This window comes from Dromiciops gliroides, chromosome 5, assembly GCF_019393635.1.
Source record: "Dromiciops gliroides isolate mDroGli1 chromosome 5, mDroGli1.pri, whole genome shotgun sequence".
Classification (NCBI taxonomy): domain Eukaryota; kingdom Metazoa; phylum Chordata; class Mammalia; order Microbiotheria; family Microbiotheriidae; genus Dromiciops; species Dromiciops gliroides.
The window spans coordinates 226,703,236-226,727,192 of NC_057865.1; the positions used below are offsets into that span (position 1 = coordinate 226,703,236).

At 44.1% G+C, this 23,957-nt stretch overlaps 1 protein-coding gene across 7 annotated transcripts; it reads left to right on the forward strand.

Annotated features, from left to right (window-relative positions):
* Positions 1–1,663: 1,663 nt before the first annotated feature.
* Positions 1,664–12,535, forward strand: OS9 (OS9 endoplasmic reticulum lectin). 7 transcript variants are annotated; one of them, XM_043965466.1, is made up of 16 exons: positions 1,666–2,266; positions 2,800–2,976; positions 3,545–3,608; positions 3,736–3,812; positions 4,033–4,131; positions 4,423–4,633; positions 4,750–4,854; positions 5,051–5,151; positions 5,311–5,362; positions 7,182–7,270; positions 7,570–7,818; positions 8,416–8,605; positions 9,079–9,243; positions 9,545–9,660; positions 9,792–9,860; positions 9,936–12,535. In XM_043965466.1, the coding sequence occupies exons 1-16, from the start codon at positions 2,111–2,113 to the stop codon at positions 9,942–9,944; spliced, it is 1,929 nt and encodes a 642-aa protein (XP_043821401.1). In that variant the 5' UTR covers positions 1,666–2,110; the 3' UTR covers positions 9,945–12,535. The 7 variants fall into 7 exon arrangements, with proteins under 7 accessions (XP_043821399.1, XP_043821400.1, XP_043821397.1 ...); XM_043965467.1 differs by having other exon boundaries at positions 1,667–2,266; positions 9,792–9,834; XM_043965463.1 differs by having other exon boundaries at positions 1,668–2,266; positions 9,792–9,846.
* Positions 12,536–23,957: the final 11,422 nt, after the last annotated feature.

The window sequence follows — 23,957 nt, forward strand, 5'->3', positions numbered from 1 at the left end:
TCTTACAGTACAATAGTGTTCCATTACATTCATATTCCACAACTTGTTCAGCCATTCCCCAATTGATGGGCATCCCCTCAATTTCCAATTCTTTGCTACCACAAAAAGAGCAGCTATAAATATTTTTGTGCATGTAGGTCCTTTTCCCTTTTTGTAATGATTGGAATGATGCCACCTGCTGGAGACTTACTGTAGAAAAGCTCCACCATGAGGAGAAGGCCTCTGAGGGCAAGCCACGAGGTCAAGGTCTTTGGTGTCAGGAAGTGATGTTTGTTCATGGGTACTGTCTATCAAGGCTACCAGCCAATCAACTTGAGGAGCCTCCCATTTCTGGGAGGAGGACACGAAGGAGGAAGGAGACACTGGTGGGACTGTGCTTCCTTTTTGGCTTCGAGTAGACATGGTGGCAGGGAACTTCAGAAGTGGGAGATTAGGAAGGCTAGGATTGCCAGGTTATAAGAAATCTCTTCTCAATCTTTCTCTTTCTTTTACTATCTTTCAATAAACCCTTAAAAAAATTCTAAACTCATTTATCAGTGATTTTAGTCAGTTTCCCCCCAAAACTGGGGGGGGGACAGATTAGAACCCACATTTAGAATTTTAAATTACACATTTTCCATGCAGATTAATCTTAAAAGTGTGTGTATGAATATTTTTTTTACCCCTGAAGAGCCCAGTTATTTAAAATTTATCAGTACATTCCTGTATTACTCAATAAACATTGTTCAAGGTTCAGAGAATGAAGTTGTCACCAGACAAGAGACTTGGAGACTGCCCAAAATGTTGATAATAATTCTTGTTATTATATAGTGCTTTACGGTTGACAAAATGTTTTATATCTATTATCTTATTTAAACCTCATGACATGCCTGCTTCCAGGTCTTCAAAATGCCATGGCAACAGGGTGGGGGTATGTAGATGGTGCTATCTGCCTAGCAGGAGATAGAAACCTTGGCCTAACAAATCTCCATTATTGTTATTCATCCTGTCTTTCTCAAAGAGGACCAGTGACACCACAACGTGATGTGTGATATGTTGACTTGCTGGTGAATTGGATTTTAGTGAGGCACGGTTGGGAAATGGCATCAGCCTTACTATCTCTTCCAGAACCATTCAAGTCCAGTGATAGGACAAAAGTCAAGATGACTGGCTATGGCCCGCGATATAATGGATGTCCATTTTACAGATTTTGGGAGGAAGGGTGCTCCCAGAGTTACAAATTAAATAGGAATTATTAATGATCAGTACTAGCATTTAGGTCTGCAAAGCACTTTACATGTGTTATCTCATTTTCACAACCCTGTGAAGTAGGTGTAGTTATTATCTCCATTTTGCAAATGAGGAAAATGAGTATGAGATAGGTTAAGTGCTGTGTACCCAGGGTCACATAGCACTTTGTAGTCATTAGGATAACAATTAGAAGTTATTATAAATATCCCCTTACCGGGTATTATTCCATCATAGTAACAGCGCAGACAGGGGTTTATTTTTATCTTTATTATTCATGGCACATAGTAGATGCTTCTTCCCTTCCTCTTTATGCTACACTCAGGGTTGAAGAACCCAGTCCCCGCCCCGCTGCACAGGGGCCGGCCAGCTCCTCTTCCTGGCCCCGCCCAGCCGCAGAGGTAACTTGGACTGATTAGATTTGACAGCTAGTCGGGGCCGGGAGGATACCTTGGCCTCTGAGCCCTCCGCTCAGGTACGCCCCTTCTAGAGGAGAGCTACTGACCTAGCTGCTGATTGGCTGATTCAGTGCTGACTCCAGCCAATCCATTCACGGCAGGTAAGAGGACTTAGAAATCACGGAGCCGAAGCCCACCTCCTCCCACTCGCTCCCCACCTCCGCTGCCACCGCCGCTCTCCCTCGTCCGTCAGCTTGTCTTTCTGTCCCTCCCTCCGTCCACCCTTCGGTCAGTCCTCCCGTCAGTCCGTCAGTCCGTCGCTCATACATACTGCCCGACGTCACGTAGACCAATAGGAAGCCGAGACGCGATGACGGACAGAAGGGAGAACCAGTGAAACCCACAGGCGTAAGGGGGAAGGGAGAAGCGACTGCCCGGTTCAGGGCGGAAGCGGCCGCTCTCCGGTTAGGGCCGAGGAACGAAAGATGGCGGCTACGTCGCTGCTCTTTCAGCTGCTATGGCCTCTGCTTCTGCTGTTGTCCGACTTGCCGGCCTGCGTGGTCGGGAGCTTGAACCTGGAGGAGCTGAATGAGATGCGATACGGCATCGAGATCTTGCCGCGGCCTGTCATCGGGGGGCAGGTAAGCTCACCCCGGGGGAGCAGGCGCAGAAGGCGGGGTGGGGTAGAGGGAAGGGGTTGGTGTGGGGAGTCCGGGGAGGGGGCGAAGAGAGACTGAAGACCGCGAGAGGGGAGGGCGAGGGGACACTGAGGAGGACCCAGGGAGACGTCACTCCTTCCCTCTGTGGATGAGGCTTGGGGACCTCACACATCATCCAGCCGCAGATACTTCGTTTTACAAATGGGGAAACTGAGTCCCCCCGGAAAGGGGAAATGAGATCCTCGCTCCCCTTGTGAGTTGAAGGCAGGCGGCAAGCCTGGCTTCTCGGTGTCGCAGAAAGAAACAAAATGCACGGAACCCAACCCGTGCGGATGCTGCCCATGCCGTCTCTGCCCTCCTACGGGCAGCTGGAGACATCCTTCCCATATTCCTCTTTGATTGCGTTCATCTTCCAGGCTTGGCTGGGGATGTCATTGTTGTCGTCGTTGATCCCTGTCATCCTCTGTCCCTCCGTTTCACCCCCAAACCGCAAATCCTGTTCTCTCCTCTTCCAGAGCCAGTCTTCTGAGGTCGTGATTGTCTCCTCCAAGTACAAACAGCGATACGAATGCCGTTTACCAGCTGGAGCCATTCACTTCCAGAGGGAGCATGAAGAGGAGGCCCCTCCTTATAAAGGGCCTGGAGTCCCTGAGTTGCTGAACCCAATGAGAGATGCACCCTGTCTAGTGAAAGTGAATGGGGCTGGAGGAGGGAGAATGAGGGCAGGAGACTAAATTATAGGGGCTAGTTGAGTGCAGAGCCTGAGGGTTGGTTGTTGAGGAAGGAGGGTATAGAGACTAGGGCATAAACAGACTATACAAGAATAAAGACAATGATGAGGGCAAAAACAATCCTATACTCAGTGTTGGGGTATAAAGAGTTATAGTATTAGGTTAAGGTTAGAGAGTTTGGGAGGAGGAGTTAATTTGGAGAGGGAAAGGTTGGGGCATGAGGGTAGAATTAAAAGGTGAGGGTCTCTAAAGAATCAGGATGTGGGAAAATGTATTTTTTATCCTTCTCATGAAAGGCAGAGTCAGAGGGGAGGGCCGAAACTACAGCTGGAGGGAGTTTAGACAGGAAGGAGGCTTTGAAGGAAAACCTAGAGACGGGGAGGTCAAGGGGCAGTAAGGGATCTCCTTCCATAGAGAACATGAAGGATTCCCTGCTGAGGAAGGTATAAAGAGGGACAAAAGTATCTTAAGAGTTGGACAAATCCCCCCTCCCCACAGCCCTACTGACTATTAATTTTGTCATTGTTAGACCAAGGACTGGTGGACATATGAATTTTGTTATGGACGCCACATACAACAATACCACATGGAAGGTGATTCCTCTAATTCCTTAACTCTCCCACCAAGTTCTCTGCAATACTATATAAATTGTGGCCCTCTTTATTCTGACCTCTTCCCTTAAAGAAGAGTAACAGTTCTACCCTTTGGTATTTCTTGTAGATTCAGAGATCAAAGGTTCTGTTCTCTATCTTGGATATTACCAATCTTCCTTCAACTGGGATGATGAGACTGCCAAGGTAGTGGTGGTGGAAGGGTTGGGAGGGAAAGTAAGGATCCTGGTTGGAGTTTTGAGAACTCTGGGGAACAGGGAATGGGTCTGGGTTAGTCAAATTAGCTTTTCAAGGTTGAATGACCATTTAGACTTTTTCAAATATCAGAGTCATTTTCAGGGCTTCTCCACCTGTTTTACCATATTTCCCACTCCTCTTAGTCTCTCTTGCCTCCTCTATATATCAGGCCTCCAAGCAACACCGCCTAAAACGCTACCACAGTCAGATCTATGGAAATGGCTCCAAGTGTGACCTGAATGGTCGACCCAGAGAGACTGAGGTCCGGGTGAGTTTGGGGAAATGGAAGCCATCTTTTATCATGACAAACCACTTGAACCTTGAAGATAGAGATCAGAATTGTCTCCTAGGGGCCAGTCCCCTAGGGGGTTTGCTTAACCTTAACCTCAGACTTAATGATCTGATTCTCCTTTCTCTGGCTTGTCACTCTAGTTAGTTCTCTGTATAATGAAGGTTTTAAAAATCTCTTTTAAAATATCCCCTTTCCCTTTCCAAATAGCAACAACAAACCCCATATTATCCCAATCCCTCCTGAATTAATTGGCTCTCTCCTGGTCAGTTTCTGTGTGATGAAGGTTCAGATGCTTCAGGTGACTACATTGATCGGGTAGATGAGCCTCAGTCATGTTCTTATGTGCTGACTATTCGGACCCCTCGACTCTGCTCCCATCCTCTTCTTCGGCCTCCTCCCAGTGCTGCCCCCCAAGCCATCCGATGCCACCCTACCTTACAGCCAGAGCAGTATGGAGCATATATCCAGGGACAAGTGTGTGAGTGTCAGGGGGACTGGGATATATTTGAAGGAGAGGAGTGGGAAGAGAGGGAATATTTTGAACACCTGGTCTCTTATTCTCTCCAGTTAATATCCCTTTTTATTTTTTTCCAGTAGATGCAAAGCAGAAAATTGAAGAGATCTCTGAGAAGCTTCACAACCCAGAACTTGAAATGTGGAGTGAGACAAAGTTTGGGGTCCTCGATACAAAGGGAACAGGTCATATTTCCTCTCAGTTATCCTGGGAGATGGCTCTTTCCTGCCAGTTATAGTAGCCCCTGGGAAGGGAAGGGGGTGCCACATATATCGACCCCCTTGTTCCACCTTTTGAGATCCAAGCAAAAGAGGTGCAGGTGTAGTTCCCTCTGTTTCTTTTTTCCCTTCAGACCTTGCCTTGTCCCATCCCCAATCCTAGGTGTGACCCCACCCAAGGGTGACCCCGGAGAATCAGATGTCTGGAACAAGCCTACTCAGACTGAAGAACAGACCACCCAAAAGAAAGAGGCTCAGGCTGAGGTAAGAGCCAACTTCTTGGTTGTCCGTTCTGAATTTGGAGGGGGACCATCATGAAATGCCTTGTACCCAAAATGGAGGGATACACTTAGATGGTGGGGTAGTTTTGGGGGCAGGAAGGAAAGAGCCATTAGAATCTACCTTTCTTTTCCTCCTAATTAGGAGCAGAACCCCACCCTGGAGAAGGAAGGTCCAACATCAGACCCTGTAGATGGTGAGTTAGCTCTATTCATACTGTGGGTGGAAACTGGAGGAAACCAGAAGTTGAGAGAAGAGTTATGGGCAGCCTTCATGACAGGCTAGGGCCTTTACATGGATCCCCAGTTCAATAGGAATGGCTTCTGGACAACCAGTTAATTCCTTAGGTGTAATGGGGCACATAGGACCTAGAAAAATCCTCTAGTTCTTCCAAAGACTACAGAGTCAAGAGTACAAGTGGAGGCATAACAGGGCCTTGTAGCTTAGTAGCCTAGCCACTGGGATGCTTTTTAAAAAAAATTTTTTAATTTTCACATTTTTTGGTGGGTCAGTGAGGGTTAAGTGACTTGCCCAGGATCACACAGTTAGTAAGTGTCAAGTGTCTGAGGCTGGATTTGAACTCAGGTCCTCCTGAATCCAGTGCCAGTGCTTTATCCACTGCACCACCTAGCTGCTCCCTGGGATACTTTCCACTGCCATCTGTTTGTCTACTTTTGGTCTCTCTTTCCCTCACCTGCATATCCAGTCAATTGCCAAATCTTGTAGTTTCTACCCCTGTGTCCCTCACACTTGATTCCTCCTTTATACTCACTCACACAGTCACCACTGGGAGTTCAGGCCCTCATCAACTTTCACCTAGACTATTGCGTTGTCTTTCTAAGAAATCTCCCTGCCTCAAATCTCTCCCCACCATAGTCTTTCTGCCACACAGCTGCCTACAGAATGTTCCTTAAGCACAGGTCTGACCACGTCACTTGCCCACTCAGCAATCACTGGTAGCTCCCTATTGCCTCTACATAAAATAGATATTCTTCCCTTTGACTTTTAAAGCACTTCATAACTTGGCCCTTTCTAGATTCATTAGACGTTACTCTTCTTCCAGAACTCTCTGGTCCAGCTCACTTGGCCTTCTTTCTGTTCTTTTCCCTTCTGGGCTCTCAACTATCAGTGAATCCCCCTTACCTGGATTGCTCTCATTTCACACCTCTAACTAAGACAACCCCTCAGTTCCTTTAAGGGGCAGGTCAAGAATCACTTTCCTGATTCTCTCCCCACCCCCCACCTCTTTCCTTCCTTCCTTCCTTCCTTTCTTCTTTTTTTCCTTCCTTCTTTCCATCTTATATTTAAAGACCATGTGCTTATTTTTGTATTTATTCCATAGGCACTTATATATGTATATCCTATTTTATCTGATAGAATATAAGCTCTTTGAAGATAGAAATTCCTTTATGTTTGTATTCCCAGTACCTTGCAGATAGTACACTTAAGTCTTGTTCAGTTGATTTAACTGTATCAGTAATAAGTACCTTACATTTGTGTAGGGCTTTACAATTTGCTTGTACTTTATTTAATTTGATCTTCACAAATGCCTTTAAGGTGGACATTTCAGGTATTATTACTCCCGTTTTATAGATGACAAAACTGAGCCTTAGAGACCTGAGTTAGCAAATCCCATAGCTAGTATGTGACCATGTTGGGATTGGAATCCAGGGCCTTTTAACCCCCATTCCTCTTTATTTCATTTGATCTTCACAAGTGCCTTTGAGGCAGGCAGTTCAGGTATTATTACTTCCATTTAATAGATGACAAAACTGAGGCTTAGAGGCTGGAGTTAGTAAATCCTATAGTTGTTATGTGGATCTGCTGGGACTGGAATCCAAGGCTTTTTAACACTTCTTTTAAGTACCTCTTAATGCTCCAGACCCCTTAGGCTGATAACAGGAAGGACATGGACCTGGCTCCTCTTTCTTTCTCCTTATTTTTCTTTACCTCATCCCAAAAGATCTGGAAGGTGTTTTGCACACAGTGGGACCATTCCTGTCCTTTTTCTCCAGGTTTCCATGATAATGTGCAGGTCAAGGTCATTCGGAATCCAGGGGACTTGGTTCGATTCATAGAGGAACTGAAAGGTGGGACCAAAAAGGTATGGACTCCTCCTCAGTGTGATGATAGAGTGTTGTCTCTAGCATTTTGGTTGTAGAGTAGGGCAGTACCTTACCTTATTTATTCTGGCTTCTCGTGTATTTTCCCTGCTTTCAGTCTTTTCCTTCTAGGGAGTTGTCTCCATCTCCAGAGCCATAAAGACCCCCCTTTCCTTTCATTTCTCCTGAGAGAAATGGCCCCCCTGACAAACAGTGGGCTCTTATTTATCCCCTTCTGAAACTTACTTCCTCACCTTCACCCTTCAGCTTTGCTTTCTCCCCAATCTTTTCTCCATAACAGGGGAAACTAAACCCAGTCCAAGAAGGAGATGTAGAGACCACGACAGAAATCACCCAGGAGGGGCCAGAGGTCAAAGTAGATGGTGGTGAAGAAGAGAGGAGTGAGGAGGAAGAAGATGAGGAGGAAGAACGACTCTTGGGGGAATTTGAAAAGGAGCTAGAAGGAATGCTGCTACCTTCAGACCGAGGCCGACTACGGTTTGAGGTGAAGACTGGGATGGAGAAGGAGCTGGATAACATTATCCAGGAGGTGAGACACGTCACCAGTTTGATCCCCTCCTGGGAGACAGAGAAGACAGTGGAGGAAATATGGGAAAGGAATAGAAAGGGTCAATCATGATGATAGCTGACATTTTGATACTGTTTCAGTGATTTACTAAGTGCATTTCATTCTCATTTGATCCTCACGAGCCCTCATGAGAGAGTATAAATATCATTAGCCCCATTTTACAGATCAGGAGATTTGAGGCTTAGGGATTAAGGGCACATAACTGGTGACTGAGATGAGACTCAGACCCAGGTCCTTTGGTTTTTTGTTTGTTTGTTTTGGGTTTTTTTTTTTTTTGGTGGGGCAGTGAGGGTTAAGTGACTTGCCCAGGGTCACACAGCTAGTAAGTGTCAAGTATCTGAGATCAGATTTGAATTCAGGTCCTCCTGAATCCAGGGCCGCTGCTTTATCCACTGTGCCACCTAGCTGCCCCCTTCCAGCTGCTTTCTTCAGCTATGTGGAGGGTTATAAGACTTGGGAGGAAACTCCCAACCCAGGAGCCAGAGGGCCTGGGTTCCCCAACTCCCCACAGCTGCCTCTGACTTCTTCCCTCCCCCCCCCCCCATTGGGTGTTTCTAGGCAGAATCAGAGCTGGACCCAGAGGAGCCGAGGAGTGCAACAGAACGAAGCCAAGCCTCCCAGGCCTTGGCATCCACTCTCAACAAGCTCATTCAGAGGATGGATGGAAGGCAGGGACCTGACCAGGGGGAGGGGCCCATGGAAGGTGGTGCTACCCCTCCAACCAGCCCTCCCCCGCCTCAGTCCACAGGTAAGAGGAGTCATTTGGGAGCAGGACATTCATTGACTGCTGCCCCACTCAGCCAGCCTTGTTGTTGAGGCCTATATGCCCAAACCCACCAGTTTCAAATGAGCCAGCCCATCTTGGCTTGGTTTCCAGACCCATCCAGCATTGAGATTCTGCACTGGGTTGCTGCCATTTTGCAAAAATGGATGCCCATGGATGATGGGCAGTGTAAAAGAGGGCTTATTAGATTGGATTAGGGAAGGGAACTCATGGGTTGGGTGGGGGGCTTACTGGCCTGATTTATTTTGGGACCATTATGCATACATAAGGGTTGTTATAACAAGGTTGAAGAGTAGGTGGGGCTTGGTAATAAGGATGGCTTCTTTATCCCTGACTTAATGACTTACTACTCTGTCTTCTCTGTTCCCCTGTGTTTCCTGGTCTCCTGTGTTTCTCCTTCTCCCTGCTCCCACTACCATTTCTGTGTCCTCCAAAAGATGAGGAAACTGAGCGCCGGGTCAGAGTTCGGGTCACCAGACTCCGTGCTGGAGGCCCGAACCAGGATCTGTCTGTCTTTGAGATGAAGCGGGAAAATCCACAAGTGAAACATATAGAGGGACTGGTGAAGGACCTGCTTGAGAGGGAGGGGCTCACAGCTGAAGGTGGGAAAGAGAGACTTGGGGGACCGGGAGGGCTGGGGATGGGGGAGGGCTGGCCAAGGAGCATGTGGAACACACAACAGAACATTTATTAAGCACTTGCAGGGCCCAGTGCTAAGCTTCTAGAATGCCAAGAGTCCCTGCTGTTAAGGAGCAAACATTCCAACTGGGAGAGACAACCCTAGAGCGGAGGCTCCTGGCTGAAAGTGGAGGCTGTGGGTGGACCTTTGGAGAGGGGATCCATCACATGAGAAAAACTGCTGAGGTTTCTAACTCTCATCTTTCCCTCTGGCTCCTCCCCTAGGTAAAGTTGAGATCAAGATTGTTAGGCCAGGAGCTGGAGAGACTGAAGAGGAGGATGGACATTGGCTGTCTGATGAGGACACCAAGAACCTGAAGGAGATTTTCTTCAACATCCTGGTGAGGCGCTTCTCCTTTAGTCAGGCCTTTCACCCTCTTGTCAAATGTGTACCTGCTGTGAGTGCCCAGTGCTTCCTCTGGTTCTTTAGTCAGTGTTGCTCATCTCATCCACCCTTTATTTTGTCCTTCAGATCCAGGGAGCAGAAGAGGCGCAGAAAGAGCGACAAAGACAGCGTCAGTTGGAGAGTAATTACCGACGAGTATGGGGGCCCCAAGGGGAGGAGGGAACTGGGGACCACGAGGAGTTTGACTTCTGAGATGCCTTCTCCCCACAGTCACTCTGAAGAGTCCTTCTGAACCTCTCTAACCTGTCACCTGCATCGAACCCCCATTTTAGTGTCCCCAGAAATGGAACAACAGACTGGAGCCGAGCTGTGGAGTCCCAGGGACTCGGGAGGGGCTCTTTCATCGGGGGTATTGGGGCTGGGTGGGATTTAGCATGCTATTGCTACAAGATGTTTGTAACAATATAGGGTCCCCTCAAGGTTAGTCTGGCCTTCTCCCTCTCCTCTAATTTCCCAACTTTAGCTCTTTCCTCTAGATCTCCACTTATCCTTTCCTAGCTCTTTGCCTCACTCTCTACCCTGAGGTACTATGGCCTATTTAAAAAAAAAATTAGAGGGGATGTTAAGGGGGGGGGGTGGCTGGCCATTAATAGGGCTTAACCTGCCCTGATTGCTCCATCCTGGGAGTTAGGGGTGTTCCTCATTTGCAAACACTCCCCATAGTATGTATGCCCCACTCCTCCTTCCCTTAGAGAATGTCCCAGCTCCTACTATTTGGAGTTACTTGGTCCCTTGCTTAGGATGGGATGATATCTAATTGGAATTCTCCCAGTAATTTCCCCTACTCATGATTTGGAGGGGGGCAGAGGGTGAGGCAACTTCCTCCTCTGGTTGTGATGCCATAGGAGATGGGAGAGGCCTTCACCACTAGGAGTTGGGGTTTCCCTGTCCCCTCCTTTTGAATAATCAGGTTTCTTAATAAAGTGAACTGGACCCTGAAACTGTCTGTCTATTAGAGGTAGGCTTTCTTATTCTCATCACACTTTGCCTAGAGAAGGAGTTTCCTGTCCAGAGGAAAGGAAGGAACCCTTATCTCACCTCTACCTTGCTCTGCTTCTTGCTTGGGGGTACATTTTTCAGGTTCTGCTCTCATTCCACCTTGTCTCCAAACTACTACACTTGTTCAGGGTGGGGGGAGTGGGCAGGGACACATCTATCTATTCAGGGCAGAAAAGCCCCTCTCCAGGCCTGAACAAGGATCAGACAATTTCTGCTTTGTCTTCTCTTTCTTACCTGTCCCTACTGTGGCTCTTCTCAACTCCTGCTTCCTTGGCACTGGCTTGTCCTCTCCTTCCACCTTATGTCTAAAATCTGAAACCTGGGTAGTTAGTGATTGCAGTGTTGATAGCTAGCCCTAGAAAGGGATTTCCCTCCCATTCCCCATTCCTAAATTTGTTAGGGTTATTTTTCCCTTCCCCACACAACCTAAACCCACCAAGGGAATCTGCCTCTGTCCTCATCTTCAACCTTCTGTCTTCCTTGCACACCTGATGTTTCCTTCTCATAGGTGGAAATTAGGTTATTTCTATCCATGTAAAGCATTGGAATATTTTTAAATTTTGGAATATACGATTCTAAGAAAATTACTAGATTTGGAAGGTAGGGAAGGAGAAGTCCATCTTCAGTGACAGCTGGGCAGAGACTGATATGAAATGTTCATTTTACCCATTTGCTGTCGGTCTTTCCAGCCAGCTGGAACTGGGTGTGAGAGGTGCCAGAAGGAGCCAATTGTAGCTCGGAACACTTTGGGAGAGAGCCAAATAAGGGCTAGCTTGGAGGGCTTAGAAAAGGTAAAGTCTGAGAGCCACAGGAGATGGGCCTTTGATGGCCTGAGATAGTAGCTAGAGCATAATGACCTCCTTCCCCTGAAGGGGTGAGACTTTAGGGAAATCCAGGAGAATCCGCTCAGCTGATTGAGAGTTAGGACGCAGAGAAAGGTCGAAGGTGAGAGTAAAGCCAGGATTAGAAAGGGTTAAATTGAAAAGTATCTCTATGACTTTGGGAAGTGATGATTCAGCATCGGACTTGTTACTTCAATTTATTTCTTGCCCTGATTATCTTGTGAAGCTTTTTAACCCTGACTTTGTACTGGGTGAATGGAAGTTCTGTTTGCAAACAGCTGACCTGAAGGGTAGGAGAAACCTTCAGTTTTCCTTGGGAGTCAGGTATGATCTGGTGACAGCAAGAGAGAGAAGGAAGAAACCCTGGGTAAGGGGCTTTGGGATTCAGCTGCAGGAATCTTACCCATCCTCCCAGGAACCAGTGGTGGAATGCAAAACCTCTGAGCCAGCTTCACTTGAGTGAGTCTGTTATTGAAGGGCACATCACGAACAGACCGCTGGGACAAGTGATGCAAGCTGAGTTTCACCTCACAAGGAAGGAAAGGCTCATGAAGAGCAGGTGTGTTATTCCAGGGAGGCTTTGAGCTTCAAGGAGGCTACTACTGTAACAAATATTAGATACCTGTGGATGGTTGGGCTGTTCACCACCATTTTTCCAATCAAAAGTTGCAACTGCAAACTGCTTTCAGAATTTTTTTTTTCTTTTGAAAGGAGTGTCAGTTTCCTCCCCCCCCTCCTCCCCATAGCTGTTTGCAGAAAGCAGGGACCTTATAAATCCTGCTTGCTTCAATTCATTGAACTACACCTTCAGTTAAAGAACCATGAAGAAAGAAGACTCAGGCTAGATTTGTTAAACAAAACCACTTCTACAATTGGAAAATAGCTGTAAATGGGAAAGATTTGTTCTCTCGTTGTAAATCTTGGAAAGGGGAATTGTTTTAAAAAAAAAAGCCCTTTTTGGATTTGAAATTGTGTTATTACTGTGTGTTGACACATTATAAAACCGTTAGATGACATTTCGGGAAAAACTCGCTGTGGGGAAGAACAAGGAGGGAGTCAGCCTGAAAAAGACCAGTGACCATTATCTTAAGACACCAATAAAGAGGTGGAGCAACTCTCTAAAGGGAACAGTAGCTAAGGGCAAATGGAGCTTGGTAGAATGGGCTGGAGAAGCTACCACTTTTGGTGTCTGAGGTATACAGGACCTCAGAAGTTATTTAGTTCTACCCATCCCTGAATGAGAATCTACAACGTATTGGACAAGTGCTTGCCTAGCCTTTGCATAAAAACTTCCAGGAAATTGGGATCTACTCTTGCCTTGAGCCGTCTATCCTACTTTTGGATAGCTCTAACATTTAGTAAGTTTTTCCTTGGCTTGAGCCTAAACTTGCATCTTGGCAACTTTACCCATTCCTTTTGGCTGTGTCCTCTGGGCCCAAGTAGAACAAATCGAGGGGGATTATCCTCTTCCACAAATCCATCCTTTATATGCTTAAGGACAGCTATTAGCTACCTCCACCCAAGTATTAGCTAAACATCTTCAATTGATTTTAGTAAGTCATGATATCCAAGTACTTCATTGTCCTGGTTCTCCTGGATGCTCTCTAGTTAACTAATAATCTTTCTAAAATATGGTACACTGAGCTGAATACTTCAGAGGTAACCTCTGCAGAGTAGTTGCCTTCCTACTTCAAGTTCAGGATCTCCTATGACAACCTTCCTGGATTTAGTCTTGCTCCATATTTATATGAATATAACAACTATCCTTGTTGCATTTGGGGAAAAGAGAGAATTCTATGAAAACTGAGGTATCCAAGCCTCCATCCCTATCTTTCCTCTACTAGTGATATTCTAATGAAGAAACATCCCAAAGACTTGACCTTGCCCTCCAGGTTATGGGGAGATTGGGGCACCACCAAGATATAGCTGGTGGCATTCTGTCCTGGAGGAGGGTCACAGGACTGAGGAAGACCCTGTCCCTATGGTAGTAGTAGAAGATGGTATCTACCCCACTTGGTATATTGCTTTTCCTTCCAATAGCTGCAGGAAAGGAGAAAAGGAAGGGTGGTGGTTCAAAAATAAGACTGCTATATAGAACTGCATGGAGTGGATCTGGATTAGGGTTGAGATAACTAGAGATAAAGGGGGCATGCTTCACCTAAAGATACAGGAATCATAGTTGCTACATGTTCCTTTAAGTGAAAGCAACAACATTGTGAGATTTGTAAAATCTCTGGCCTGCAGTCAAGAAAATCTGAGTTCAAATCCAACCTCATACATTTACTAGCTGTGTTGCCTAGGTAAGTTACTTGACCCATTTGTCTTTTTCTTCATCAGTAAAATGCGTTGTTGTGAGGATAAAATGAGATGATGTTAGTTAGTATAGTACTTTGCAAACTTTATAGTGCTATAGAAATTGCTGTTATTTTCAATTTTAGTGAGCCTGTGGTCTTAACTATGTGGTTACTTCCTCCAAATTGCAACCCATCTACCCCTTATCATGTAAATCTCATTCCTGCTCTCTCATAAATCCTCCATAGAGGTACAACTAATGCAATGGGAGCCCTTCTCTAGCTATAGGTCTTGTAATATTCTGGGGGTATGAGGGAAGCCCTCAGACTCCATGTTGCTACTTAACAATCCATCTCCTTTTTAGACCCTCCATTTCCTAGTTGATATAATTTTAGGTGAGTCTGCCTCAAAATCATGGTCAGGAAGATTAAAGTTAAAATCCCGCTTCTGGCACATACTGGCTATGTGAAGTAGAACAAGTCAACCTCTGGTATCACAAGCAACTAAGACTCTTAAATTTTCTACACTAATGAAATCAAAAATAAAAAACATTTTGATGACATTTCTTGCACCCAGGCCATCAGAAGTAGTAGGTTGCAGCCTACTTATACCCACCACTTCTCTCTCTCTCTCTCTCTCTCTTTGTGGGGCAATAGGGGTTAAGTGACTTGCCCAGTCACACAGCTAGTGTCAAGTGTCTAAGGCTGGATTTGAACTCAGGTCCTCCTGAATCCAGGGCCAGTGCTTTATCCACTTCGCCACCTAGCTGCCCCCTACAACCACTTATCTCTTAATTGTCTTTTACATCATTTGAAATTTTGAAGATCATAGTGTTCCATGATTGGCAGCCATGTGTCATCAGTAGAAGAATAATAGTGGCCTCTAGTAGAAGGTTGTATAGGAGAAAAACCAGGAAGAGTTGAGTAGAGTTAGAAAAGGAGAAGGAATTGTAAAGATTTCAAGGACTTTAGAACTATGAAGAAGGCCAGAGATTGATTTTGGGGGAGGGGAAATCGGGAAGACTTGGGAAGTTGGAGAAAGACAAGGACTCAAACTAAAGAAGAACTTGAATAGAAAGAAACCCTAAGTAGGAGGAGGGAGAACAGAAGGGAATTAAGAAGGTCCTAAGGAGATGAAAAGAATTTAAGTTGAAGAAAATGGGGGAAAGGACTTGAGAAGAGCAAAGAAGCTGGTTAAGACAAGGTAAGAGATTACTAATATAAGGGAAAAGAAGTCAGATGTTGTCAAGGTACTAACCAAGTTAGAATGATAGTGAATTAAAGTGACAATTTCGGAGTCGACAGTTCACCCCCTATCTGCCCCACCCCCAATTCAATTGGCTGCAGCAATTCTCCAAAAGGTGTAACAGCAACAACAACAGAGGACTGAGGACAATTTCCAGCAAATATGGAGCTAGGAGCAATTTTCAGGGAGCAGTGTAGACCATGGGATATTCGATTTGTCACAGGCAAGTCAAGTACTCAAAATTCAGGTAGATCTGCCTCCTGGAAGAAAAGGCAAAGGGGATCAAGGAACACCTTTCCATTCTTGATATACCAAGGAGAATGAAGTGTTCTTTTAAAATGTGTAAGACAGGGGCAGCTAGATGGCGCAGTGGATAGAGCACCGGCCCTGGAGTCAGGAGTACCTGAGTTCAAATGCAGCCTCAGACACTTAACACTTACTAGCTGTGTGACCCTAGGCAAGTCACTTAACCCCAATTGCCTCACTAAAAAAAAAAAATGTGTGAGACAGTCTTCAATATGAAAGCAATAAAGATCTGAAAAAGCAGAAGAAAATCCTGATGTGTCAGGAGGTTGGAACGTGGAAAGCTGTGGTATAGAACACAGGAAAAAGGGATTGCTGAACACCTGGAACAAAGACACAGATGCTCTTCTCATTGTGGAGGGAACTGGGCAGTTTGACAGGGAAGTAGCCACCCATCTTCCAAAGAATGATACTCTGTATCCACAGGTACTCTCAGGTGGGAGCTCATCCACTAACGGTTAGGGGAAGAAAAGAAGCATAGTGGGAACTGGTGACTCCATGCTGAGAGGGCACTTAGGGGATTTCCAGTCAAGATGGCTACCTTTATTTCGGAAAGGCCTGGAAAGACTTGTATGAACTGTTGTATAGTGAAGTGAGCAGAACCAGGAGAGAGCATTGTGCAGAGTGACAGCAATATTGTTTGATGAAGAACTGTGAATGACAACTATTCTCAGCAATACAATGATCCAAGATAATCCCAGAGGACTAATAATGAAGCATACTATCCACTTCCAAAGAAAGAACTAATATTGAACACAGACAAGCGTGCTATTTTTCGCTTTCATTTTTTATTCAAGTTTTCTTATACAAAATAACAATGTTTTACAGAATTGCACATGTATAACCTATATCTGCTTATTGCCTCAGGGAGGAGGGAGGGGAGGGAGGGAAGAAGGGATAAAATTTGGAGCTCAAAACTTTAAGAATGTTTATTTAAAAAACAAAGAGAGAGATAGCTACCTGAAAGGAATCAGGCAGACCAACTCCCCCTCCCCTCCTCCAACAAAACCTGAAAATGTCAACAGACCCAATAATGGTCAGGAAAACCACTGAGAAACTATAGTGGGTAATTTCTTTCACCCCGGAAATAGACAAAAAAAGCCAGCCAGAAACCCACAGGAAAGATCACCCACTTGAAAAGCCAGTGCCAGTGCAGACAAGACCAAAGCTACTCAGCACAACCAGAAACCCAGCATACATATGGGGCTCTGTGTCCAGAGGCAATAGGAGCAGAGGGATTCCACAAGAAAGCATCAAGGTGCACAGTGTGGATCTTAGAAGTCAAAGGAGAATACCAGAGACCAGTTGGGTATGCTCGCTATCACTCCAAGCACTCAGACTGGGACATCAAAGTCCCAGAGACTAATGTTCCTAGCACTCAGTCCTGAGATCCTGTACAGGGCCCTGAAGGTCCAATGCTCTGAATCTCAAAGATCCAGAACGGTCTAATCTGGGGAGGTGGAACACAGATGATCCAGGTTGATACCAAGCAGAGGTACAAAGTCCTAACTCAGGACCCAAGGTGAGATGAATAAACACAAGATACAGAGTACTATGGGGAATTATATTCAGTTCAGGGATAATCCAAAATGCAGAAGGGAAAAAAGAAACAAATTCATAACCCAATAACAACTTCAAGCAGAGATTAAAAAGAAAATAAAATTGTCTTTTCGGAAGGGCTACATGAATACCTAGAAGAAATTAAGAAAGAGATTTTAAAAAGATGAAATAGATGGTCTGCAAGAAAGAATTGGGGGGGGGAGGTGGGGGCGGCTAGGTGGTGTAGTGGATAAAGCACCGACCCTGGATTCAGGAGTACCTAAGTTCAAATCCGACCTCAGACACTTGACACTTACTATCTGTGTGACCCTGGGCAAGTCACTTAACCCCCATTGCCCCGCAAAAAAAAAAAGAAAGAAAGAATTGGAAAGAGAATAAATAGCATGGAACAGAAATCTTACCCAAGTAATAAACTTGAAAATTAAAATAGACCAAACAAATAAAAAATTAAAAGAGACTAAACAGTGTCTTCATGGGAGAACAGAAATATTAAGACAAAATCAAAAGATTGAAAAATAGAAGAGAATATGAAGTATCTGATATCAAAAACAATTGACATGGAAAATAGAACAAGGAGAGATAGTTGAGAGACATGAGACTGAGGCAGCTATTTGTGGACCTGATAACAACAGAAAGGTCTTTTGTCTTCCCAGGGCATGTATCCAGGAGGTGACAGAGAACCTCCCAAGACCTGTCAAACTGGATAACTACTACCCACTTCTGGTGATTCACATGAGCACAAATGATGCTTCCAGGAGGAATCTAGGAAACATTACTAAAGATTACAGAGTTTGAGGGCAAGAAATGGAAGACTTAAGGGAAACAATTGGTATTTTCATCATTGCTGCTAATCAAGGACAAAAGCTTCAGAAGAGAAAGCTGGGATTCAGGAATGAAACAGCTGGTTATTAAGATAGTGTAGTGAAGAATGCTGGATTTGGAGTCTGAGGACCTGGGTTCAAATCTTGGATTTTATTATATGTATAACCCTGGGCAAATCACTTAGTATATTTGAGCTGTAGTTTCCTCATATATAAATTGAGGACACTGGTCTGGATGTCTGAGGTCCCTTTTGGCTCTAAATCCATGATTAGTGAATGGAATTTGGACTTGTGGACCACAGCTGAAAATATCTGAACAACATGCTCCTGGCCAGGGATGGAGTTCACCTAACAAGAGCTGGTAAAAATATGTTTGTCTGGAGTCCTTCAAATCTAATCAACAGGGCTTTAAGTTGAAAAGGAAGGGGAGGGGTAGCTAGGTGGCACAGTGGTAAAGCACTGACCCTGGATTCAGGAGGACCTGAGTTCAAATGTGACATCAGATACTTGATACTTACTAGATGTGTGACCTTGGGCAAGCCACTTAACCCTCATTGCCCTACAAAAAAAAAGAAAGAAAAGGAAAAGGAAGGGGAAGGAGAAAACCTGCTAATATACTTGGCAAACTAGATGCTATAATGAGTAGATAAAATATAAGGGGAAGAATATCAGTAGATTAATATTTCAGGAATCTGCAGTGTTTCTTAGTATCTTTTCTGTCAAGTTAACCTGTTTCCCTGTCTGTCTCTCCGTCTCCTTAGTTCATATCTATTATCTCCAAATGTTCCATACACTTCCCTGTCTCCTGTTTCATATATACCCTACCCCTCCTCAACATCTGATATGGGGCAGTGTTCTTTTCTGCCTCTTCAGATCCTTTCTGTTATTTTCACATTGCAAATTCACAGGAGGTGAAATACAAGGAAGGAGCCAACAACTAAACTCCAAGGTCTCAAATGGCTGGCTATATATAAATACTCAAAGAATGGTTAATAAGAAAGGCCCAATGTTTAAGGACCTGGGTTGGGGTGGGGGAGGCATGGTAATACCTTTTTGGAGCTATAAATTAATATAAGCATTCTTCTTGTTGATTTTTTGTTTGTTTGTTTTTTTTGGTGAGGCAATTGGGGTTAAGTGACTTGCCCAGGGTCACATAGCTAGTAAGTGTCAAGTGTCTGAGGCTGGATTTGAACTCAGGTACTCCTGACTTAAGGGCCAGTGCTCTATCCACTGCGCCACCTAGCTGCCCCATAAGCATTCTTCTTTAAAGAAATTGTGCAAATAAAGTGGCTAAAATGTCCTAACCCTTTGATTCATAGATTCCATTGCTAGGAATATACTCTGGGGAGGTTACTGTTAAAAAAGAAAGGCCTCATAAACACCAACATATTTATGGTAGCATTTTGTGTGGTAGCAAAGAACTGGGGGGGAAAGTAAATGCCCACCAATTGGGGAACAGCCAAACAAGTTTGTGGTATGTAAAGAATGAAATAAGGGTCAGCTAGGTGTCGCAGTGGATAAAGCACTGGCCTTGGATTCAGGAGGACCTGAGTTCAAATCTGACCTCAGACACTTGACACTAGCTGTGTGACCCTGGGCAAGTCACTTAACCCCCATTGCCCTGCCCCCCCAATGGAATTTTACTGTATTGTTAAGTAACAAATAATATGATGGATAAGGAAAAGATTTACATGAACAGATGCGAAGTGAATTAAACAAAGCCAAGAAATACACATGTATACATATGAGTATATACATACATATATTTATGTATATCATGCAATGATATAAATGGAAAGAACAACAGCCACAAGGCAATTGAAAATGAAAACTGCAAAATTACAAAGAACAGGCTTGGCCCCCAAAAAGAGATATGAGAAGATACTTCCCCAACTTTGCAGAGTTGGGAGGATCAATGTCTAGAACATTGCATAAAGTCAGATTTTCTTAATGTATCAATCAATTTTGCTGCTATTTTGTCTTCCTTTGAAAAAATTCTTTGTTATATATGATGGCTCTCTGGGAGAGTAATGGGAAAAGATACAGGAAGAACTTTAGACAATGTGAAAACAAAAGCTATAAAAATTATTTTAAAAGCAGAACAAGAAAAAAACATGGAAGGGGAACTAGAAAACTAATACAAGAAGACAAATAAGATGTAGGTGGTGAAGCAAATTAATTGAATCACTCTGTGTTGTTTTGTAGGGGATCAAATATATCAGAAACAGATTTATTAATATATAAGAAATTGCTAGGGGGGATGTTAGTGAGTACGGATTCTGCCTTATCAGCCAAGAATCCCAACTAAAGGGTGAAGTCTGCCGGTTTATATACCATTCTAAGGAGAAGTCAAAGCAATTATCTCTAACTGCATCTTTCATTGTAGTTGCAATTCAAGAACCGAGCAGAAACAGAAAACAAGTTAAAGATATATTTATGGTGTTAAAACATCAGTAACATATAGCCTCAAGCATGCAGGATGAAATAAAGATAGTACACAAAATGAGGGGCCAAACACAATGTTATTATAACAGGAGGCCTTTGTATCTGAAAAATTCTAAGATTGCTAGAATCTTCTGGTGTTATCTAGTTAGTTGGCACCTGGACAATTAATTTTGACTTTATAGCCAGTGGATTAATTAAATGGCCTCATTTTAAAAATGTGTTAAAATGTATAATATTAAGGCCCTTTAATTCTACTTTAGTTTTAATTTTGAAACAATAATTTGCTTATTCATAGGTATCAATTGGTCTTGGTGCTGTTTCTTTAATGAATGAGACCCAGGACAAGAGTATGGCCCCAGAAAACTATACTTTTTTCAAAAGGCACAGAATAGGTCAAAGGGAAGGTGATGACATAATGGTGTTGATTAGGGGGAAAATATCCTTATGAGGAAATTCAGAAACTAAAAGGGGGAAGCATGGTGGAAAGTGTCTGGTTGGAGATCTGTGGAGGCAGAAACAAAAGCAATTATCACTCCTTATTATCTTGTTTGCCCATTTCCTTAAGGATTTAAGGCTCTCTGTCATTATTTACTCCTCTTTGTACTTTTATTTTCCCTACTAAAACACAGCTTTCTTAAACTAGAATGACATTTGGGCATTGGTACATTTGGCCCCCTATCTCCACATATCTGTACCATGTGGGCTAGCATTATGGCCCCGGAGTTGGCTTTCTGGTGGTGTTGTGTAATGAGAAGAGTGCTGGCCTTTGGAGGAAGGTGAGACCTAGCTTCTAATCTTGCCTCTCCAATACTACTTGGTTGTAAAACTATGTGCAAGCAAGCCACTTAGTCTCTCTCAGCCTCATCTTGCTTGCCTGTAAAATAGGAATGAAGAGACCGTGGTATCTATCTTGAGAATGAGGAATTGAAAGGATGGGTAAAGAACAGGTGAGGGCATTGATCAGTGGAAGCAGAAACAGAAATGATATTGTCATCAGATTATACTCTGCAAAGATGAGATAGATGAAGAGCTGGAAAAACAGATCACAAGCTTGACACAGAGGCATGATGTACTAGTAATGGAGGGTTTTAATTATCTCTATTTCTATTGGAATTCTCTCCCTCTGACAAAAAGAGAGCAGTAATATTATTTTTTAATTTCAATATACATGTCGGTGTTCCCTCAAACACTTTAAGGTGTGTGTATGTAAAATTGGGGTGAGGAGGACATGAGTTTGAATCCTACCTCAGACATTTCCTAATTCTATTACCCTGGGCGAGTTAACCTCTCAGTCTCAGTTTCCATTTCTATAAAATGGGGATAAGAGCACCTAGCTCATAGCATTGTTGTGAAATCAAATGAGAAAATATATATAAAACATTTCACAAACCTTAAGGCACCATATAAATATCAGCTATTATTAAGCTCCCATTTCCTCAATTTACCTGGGGTAGGAGGGGGGGGGGCAGAGAAGAAGCCAGATGAACTGAGAACAGTTTATCCTAGCTTTCAAGAGCCTATTTTAAAATGTTCAGAGTGGGCCTTGATACCTTGGAAAACAGCAAATGCTAAAAATCAGGGCTTGATTTATTGTTTTGCTGATTGTCTAGACATAAGAAAGTGATGGAGATATTAATAATGCAGATTAAAATTGTGTCATGAATTTTTTTTTCAGAGAGCAGGTTGTTAAAATTTACCAGCACAATCTTACCCAACTCTACTGACATCTAGGTGCCGTTTTCCTTTGTCAGATCATAATTCATATAGTATTTCCCATCTCTGTGTCTACACTAATGTTTTGTCCTAGACTCTTCCCTCCTCTCCCTCTCCTCTCTTCTCTCCTCTTCTCCTCCCCTCCCCTCCTCTCCTTCCCCTCCCCTCCCTTCCTCTCTTCTCCCCTCTCCTCTCTTCTCTCCTCTTCTCCTCCCCTCCCCTCCTCTCCTTTCCCTCCTCTCCTCTCCTCCCCTTCCCTCTTCTCCTCCCCTCCCCTCCCCTCCTTCCCCTCCCATCTCCTTTCCTCCCCATCCCTTTCTCCACTCCCCTTTTTTTCTTGTCTTTGTTCTCTTTTCTTCTCCTCTTGTCTCCTCTTTTCTTTCTACAGTCTCTCTTGGTGACCTCATCAGTTTACATTGGTTTAATTATTATCTACATTTCTAGTTTTAGTGTTTCTCCTGAACTTCAACATCTCCAACTGTCTATTGGACATTTTAAACTGGATGCCCAATAAACATTTCAAATTCAATATGTCTAAGGCAGAATTCATTACCTTTCCCCCAAACCCTCTACTCTTTTGAACTTCCCTATTTCTGTGGAAGGTGCCACCATTCTTCCTGTCAGTCAGCTTTGCAGCCTCAACTCTACTCTCACTCATCCCCCATATACAGTCAAGTGCTTAATCTTGTTTGTACCTCCAGACCATTGCTAGCATCTGTTTCCTTCTCAACGTTCACAGAACCACCAGCTCAGTTCAGATCATTAGCACTTCTCATTGGTCTATCTGGTCCATTGGCCATAAGTCTCTCCCTACTCCAATCCATCCTTCCCATAGTTGCCTAAGTGATTGTCCTAAAGTGAAGGTCTGACCACATAATTTCCCTACTCAATCAACTCCTGTGATTCCCCATTACCTCCAGGATCAACTCTTTGGTTATTTAAAGCCCTTTCCAACTTTGTCCCAACATAACTTTCTACTCCTTTTATGCATAACTACCTTAACTAGCCTTAGTGTTCTTTATACAAGATATTCCATTTCATCTTTCCACACTTTTATCCCCCTATCTCTCACCACCTCCTCTCCCCAGGAATGTACTCCCTCCTCATATCTGACTCTTAAAATTCCCAATTTCCTTCAAGTTCCATTTAAGTATCCCATTCTTTCTACATGAAGCTTTCCCCTGATCCCCTTGATCCCTGCTAGAGCCGTAACCCCCCCCCCACTCACTATTATTTTATTTATATTTCATGTATATCTATCTATATGTGAGCATATGCTGGCTAGCTGGTGGCCTCTTTGAGGACAGAGACCATTTCTCTTTGTCCCTGGTCAAGTGCTTAGCAAAGTGCCAGACATATAGTAGGTGCTTAATAAAGGCTTATTCCTTCCTAACTTCCCCAATGCCTACTATAGTGCTTAACACATGGTGGTGGTTGTTTGTCCTTCTCTCTCTCTCTCTCTCTCTCTCTCTCTCTCTCTCTCTCTCTCTCTCTCTCTCTCTCTCTCTCTCTCTCTCTCTCTCTCTCTCTTCATTCTCAAAGAAGACCAAGACATCGGGAGGTGATGCCATGACTTTCAGTGAATTGGATTTAAGTAAGGGAGGGCTGTGCAAAGTCACCAGCCTCACTACCTCCTCCAGAGCCATCCAGGTTCAGTGGCAAGATATAGATCAGGACAACTGGAGATGGTGACACATGGCAGATGCTTAATAAATGCTTGTTCATTGGTTGATAGATTGGCCAATTGGAGCTGTCCATAAATGTAATGGGCTGCTTCAGTAGATAGTGTGTTCCTCATCAGTGGAGCTCTTCAGTGGAGGGTCGATGGCTGGACCTTGGGAATGCTGTGCAGCAGATATCTCTTGCATAGATTGTACTAGATCACCTCATAGTGCCCCTTCAGCTCTGAGATTCAGTGGTTCTAAGTATAGTTCACACTCTTTTGCCTGTCATTCAAGGACTTGGACAATCCGGCATCACCTTTTCAATGTTGTTCCACGTCATTCCCTTAC

Excerpts from the sequence above, each read along its gene's own strand:
- OS9 (XM_043965461.1), top strand. The coding sequence starts at position 2,111 with ATGGCGGCTACGTCGCTGCTCTTTCAGCTGCTATGGCCTCTGCTTCTG. Across the intron at positions 2,977-3,544 it reads ATGCACCCTGTCTAGTGAAA|ACCAAGGACTGGTGGACATA; the intron begins GTGAATGGGGCT and ends TGTCATTGTTAG. Across the intron at positions 5,152-5,310 it reads AGAAAGAGGCTCAGGCTGAG|GAGCAGAACCCCACCCTGGA; the intron begins GTAAGAGCCAAC and ends CCTCCTAATTAG.